Below are 5,519 nucleotides of genomic sequence, written 5' to 3' on the forward strand. Positions count from 1 at the left end.
TAAAGGGAGCCTTAGGATGACTGGCTCCACTTTCATCATCTAACTTTTTGATATCTGAAGTTAGATGAGATGATTTTCATCCTTGGCTACTATCCTTTCAGGTGAAAATGCTACCAAGAAATGCTACCACAATGAGTCTTGAACTCATTGTGGAGAGATCCAAATTGGCCATGGCAGACAAGAAACTTCTTCAGAGACAAATTATCTAGTTCCAATTCGCACAAAATGGAAAGCACATCAGTCCCTTCACTCGATATCTATGCTTTCCACCTTCCCTCTGTGCTTTGAGAAACAGTCTTTAATCATTTAAATCAATTCTATGCCACTATGAAGCTTGATTTAAAAAAAAAATAAATTAAGCATTCATACAAATTTTATACTTTGATGACTCCAAGAGAGTAAGATTATAATCAGGGAACAAGCTATGATTATCAGGTTATGGGAGCATCAGGTCCTGAGGTCTGTATCTGAACCTAACATCTTTTGGTTTTCATGAAACCAGAACAGCATGTCTGTTTTCATGAGCACAAAGTACTGATTAGCTCAGATTAATGAAGATAAGATATGGGTATGGTTCTGCTCTCTAGGAGGCTAAGACTAATTCACAGTTTTGCAAAATCTAAGTCCAACCTCTCTCTAATTCTCTAACGTGTGTTTCCTACTCCTGAAAGTTTGCAGATAAGCAATTGTCTTCTTCAATGTAGGAGGTTAAATAAAGCAAGAGTAAAATTAATCATTATCAAAATTAAACATAAAGGAGAGGGAAGGGTGAAATTAAACATTTGAGTGGGGTTATCTAGGTCAGAGCTGGGTGTGTTAGCAAATCCTCGTTCCCTCCCTCTACTATGCCTTGTCAAACATATGACATTTGCTCCAGCAAAAGATGTAATTGAATGTATTTGTCCCAACCAATCAATTAAAACTAAACATCTGATTTTTGTAAAGCTTTAAGGAGATTTCTGCAAACATGGCATCTGAACACACCAGCAATTTTACTGCTCTGCCAGGCCAAGCAGACCCGTTGACAAGCTGCAAGGATGAAGATTTCTTACAGGTGAAATCCTATCTCTCCGTCCTTTACGGCCTAATCTTCCTGGTGTGCTTCCCAGGGAACATCGTGACAATTTTTGTTTACTTTGTCAAGATGAGGCCCTGGAAAAGCAGCACCATCATCATGTTAAACCTGGCCATCACTGACCTATTATATACAGCCACACTTCCTTTCTTTATACACTACTCTGCTAATGGAAATAACTGGATTTTTGGAGACTTCATGTGCAAGTTTATTCACTTTTGTTTCTACTTCAACATGTACAGTGGTATTATCTTCCTTAGTTGCTTCAGCATCTTCCGCTTTTTTGTAGTTGTCCACCCAATTAAATGCTTTTTTGTTCAAAAACGGAGATGGGCAGTGGTGGCTTGCATAGTAGTTTGGATGATTTCCCTGGTGGCCATCAGCCCCTTAGGCATCTTAATCGCCCCGAGACATACGAAGAACCGGACGATCTGCCCAGACCTAGCTGCTGCTGAGGACCTTGACACTAGTCGGTGGTATAACTGGCTGCTGACGATGTTTGCCTTCTTCTTGCCCTTGCTGACGGTGACTTTGTGCTACACACTCATAATTTACACCTTGGCTACTGGGCCCCACACACGGGCTTGCTACAAACAAAAGGCTCGCAGACTTGCCATCGTCCTCTTGGTGGTCTTCTATGTGTGCTTCCTCCCCTTCCATGTCTTTCGAGGGATTCGGCTGGAGCTCAGAGTACGACCGGCTAGCTGCCACTTGAAGAACACGATCCTTTTTATGTTTATTATAGCTAAACCTTTAGCAGCATTAAATACTTTTGGAAACTTGCTGCTCTATGTGGTGACAGGAGACAACTTCCAGCAGGCAATCCTCACACTCCTCAAGTTTCGGACAAGCAAGAACTTAAAGTAGAAGAGACTGATGTCATAAAAGAGTTATGGAGGAGGAGTCCAAACCTGCCCTCAACCAGCCAGGCACAACCTCCCTGCCATCAGAGTACTCAGGCTAACCTTGCCAATGCCAAAGGATCATTAATCTGTTCTGTGTTTTGGAGTTACAAATTGATCATGAAAAGAGAAAACTTATAATTTAAAATAAAAAGCTTTAAATAAAATACTAAAAAATTACATGTGGAACTTCTCAGAAATTTCTCTGCATTTGCTTCCTGAATCCTTGATACCTCTTTTGGAGAATGGTCAACAGTTCCAGAAAAAAATAGCTTCTTTTTAGTGGCAGATACAGATTCAAGGTGGAAGTAATTTAATTTCATTTTAGTAGCTTAGAAGTTAAATGTCTAGTTTAAGCTAGGTGCCTGCCTTTGACTTGTTTCCTAAGCAATGGAGAGGGGCAAGACCCTCCAGAAGGCAATTCATCACACCTGTCTTGGACCTGTAGGAGGTTCATCTCACCTCCCTGGAGACATTGACAGGGTAGGTGTATGCGAATAAGCTAATCACCTGGTCCTCCCTTTATAATTTCCCATTATAGTGGAGAGAAATAAGCAGTTTTAGAGTATGATTCACTTAATTATTCTTGATACCTACATTTGGACAAGATGAATCATGACCTAGAAGTGTCTGTTTCTCTCCATTAACCATAGAATGCAAGTAGATCAGACACAGACCCAAATGTTCATGTCTGCCTTTACATAGCTGAGGGCCAGCTCTGGCACAGAGTGGGATGGATCACTCTCCAGAGGTGGCTAAAAGGGGAGCTTACACAATAAGAGTCTGTTCAGTGCCTTCAGTGATCGCCTGAAGTTTAATGGTGTAATAATACAAGACCAGTCCTACAAGGGTTTTCCATACTACTAACTGTGATTTCTGTCCAAAAGTGAGAAGTGAATGGATGCATAAATGTGACGGATCCATAGAATCATAGCATCACAGAACGGTTTGGGTTGGAATGGACCTTTAAAGGTCATCTAGTCCAACCCCCCTGCAACGAGCAGGGACATCTTCAACTTGATCAGGTTGCTCAGAGCCATGTCCAGCCTGACCTTGAATGTTTCCAGGGATGGGGCATCTGCCACCTCTCTGGGCAACCTGTGCCAGTGTTTCACTACTGACTTGTAAAATATGTCTTTGTTGTATCTGGTCTGAATCTACCCTCTTTTAGTTTTAAACCATTAGCCCTTGTCCTACTGCTACAGGCCCTGTTAAAAACTATATTTCTTATAAGGTCCCTTTAAGTATTGAAAGGCGGCAATCAGGTCTCCCTTGAGCCTTCTCTTCTCCAGGCTGAACAACCCCAACTTTCTCAGCCTGTCCTCATAGAAGATCATTTTTGTGACCCCCCTCTGGACCCACTCCAGCAGGTCCATGTCTTTCCTGTACTGAGGACTCCACAGCTGGATGCAGTACTCCAGGTGGAGTCTCACCAGAGTGGAGTAAAGAGGCAGAATCACCTCCCTTGTTCTGCTGGCTACACTTCTTTTGATGCAGCCGAGGAGATGATTAGCTTTCTGGGCTGTGAGAGCAGACATTGCTGGCTCGTGTCCAGCTTTTCATCCACCAGCACCACCAAGTCCTTCTCAGCAATCCATAGATAGTACAAAGTCATTTTTGCCTGTTTTTTTACTCAGTGAAGGTCTGCTTGGTCACACCAGGTGAGTAACCACTTTGGGTAATAACACAGTTGACGGGCAATAAGGCCTGTCTCACAGGAAAAAAAAAAGTAGACTTATAAGAATATGTGAGTCCAATACTTACAGATACCATCTAGAGAAGTTCCACGACCAGCTGAGGTACCCTAGCCAACACCAACACAAAACTATTAGCAACGTAATATTTAGAGCCCAAAAGTATGACCGCAGAGTGAATCCTCCAATACATTTTTATAACAGCCTTATTTCATGTTTCATTACTTTTGCTCTCCACTCTACAATGTTCATTAATCAATGGTAACACATGCTGCCGCAAGGGTCTCATGTGACACTTCTCCTTATCCAATCCCTCTATGTGTGGCCTGGTCTTCAAGTGACCGCCAGACCAAGATCACCAGACCATCATTCCCATTAAACACATGCCTAAGTGAATGGCATCTGGCCTGTGACTCCTCTGTGGCATGGGGTGCCCATTCACTTCTTCTCTCAGGGCCAGCTAGGGGAGAACACGCTGCAACAGCAAGCTACAGTTTTGTCAAGGGAAAGAGAGGAGATAATAAACCATCCCTGACATAGGAAGAGCAGGATGGGGAAAGGAATAGGGCAGAAGATGGGCTGTGAAGGAAAAGTTCTGGCAGAAAGCAGAGGATGAAGCCATTTTCCTGCAGAAATAGCCCATTTCATTTTAATCCACCCCTGGGTATTGGTCAAGGAAAGTTTTAAAACTCCTGCATAGTGCAACATGATCTCCCATATGACCATTACCCATCCTCAAATTGTGGATAAACTCTTTAGGTGAAGAGGGAAGCTCACCTAGTGCAGACCTGGAGAGACATTACATGAGGCAAACATCCAAAAAAAAAAAGTAAAGAAAATGCCCCCCACCCCATGTGCTGCATTGGTTTTGGCAGTCACCAAGGGGCAGCACTACCTTCTCCACTGCACTTAGAGTGCTTCTCACAACCGCTTGCTCCTGAGACACCAGAGGCAGCTGAACCACTATCAGAAGGCAATAGTGAACATGGCATCTTCACTGTTTTTTTCAGTTTAGGGTATCCTATCAACAAACCACCAAGGTTTTTTTTAAGCAGAATCCGGCTGATACAATATCTTTTAAGCCTCTACTGCATAGGGACATAAGACTTTCATTAACTCGAATTGAGTCCTATCTTAACATCTACATTGTGGAGTCTGGTTCTTCTGGTGTTTGAGATAAAAAAGGAACCGCCTTCGTTCTTGCAGCAATATAGGAGCAGTTTTTGCTTTCAACTTTAAATGAAGCTCTGCATTAGTCCCCTTTCAGCTCTACTTGATATTTTCTGGATAAATTACTCAGCACACTCATCTGTTTTTACATCTAGGCTATGTACTCCTTTTTAAATGCAAGATGCCTGGAACGTCTTCAGTACTACCATCATCACACGGAATGATCTGGGCAGATATCATCCTGAGTTGGCAAGGAGATTAACCAGATCTTGGTTTCTCAGATTTTTCTACAAACTGTGAAGAACAAAGCTATAAGCTACGTTATTATAAACGGTACATTTGCAATTTCAATAGAAGTCAGAGAAAAAGATATCTATACAAGAGTCCTACCTGCTCCCCTGCATCCCTCCCAGTCATTACTGGCCTCCTACTTTCATATTGCTCCATGCTGCAATAGCCTGCCCGCTTTGCATGTCCTCTGTGCATATATACTTGCATTTTATTTCTGCCCCCAATTCCCACTACTTCTCTGCATGTCTGCCGTGCTGATCACTATAGACCCATAACTGTTAGCAGGTTCATCCCTAACCTGGTATCATATGGTGTGACATTAGCCAACCAAAGGCAGTAGTCATGGTTGCTGTGGAGTTGTCAGCATCCTTTCACCTCTCCCTTCAC

The 5,519-nt window shown here is 42.7% G+C and overlaps 1 protein-coding gene across 1 annotated transcript; it reads left to right on the forward strand.

Annotated features, from left to right (window-relative positions):
- Positions 1-967: 967 nt before the first annotated feature.
- Positions 968-1,942, forward strand: LOC309685947 (2-oxoglutarate receptor 1-like; the record flags this gene model as incomplete). Its single annotated transcript, XM_082498436.1, has 1 exon — positions 968-1,942. One exon carries the CDS (start codon positions 968-970, stop codon positions 1,940-1,942), a length of 975 nt encoding a protein of 324 aa, XP_082354562.1.
- Positions 1,943-5,519: the final 3,577 nt, after the last annotated feature.

Source organism: Vanellus vanellus (assembly GCF_965231255.1).
Source record: "Vanellus vanellus genome assembly, chromosome: 1".
Lineage (NCBI taxonomy): Eukaryota > Metazoa > Chordata > Aves > Charadriiformes > Charadriidae > Vanellus > Vanellus vanellus.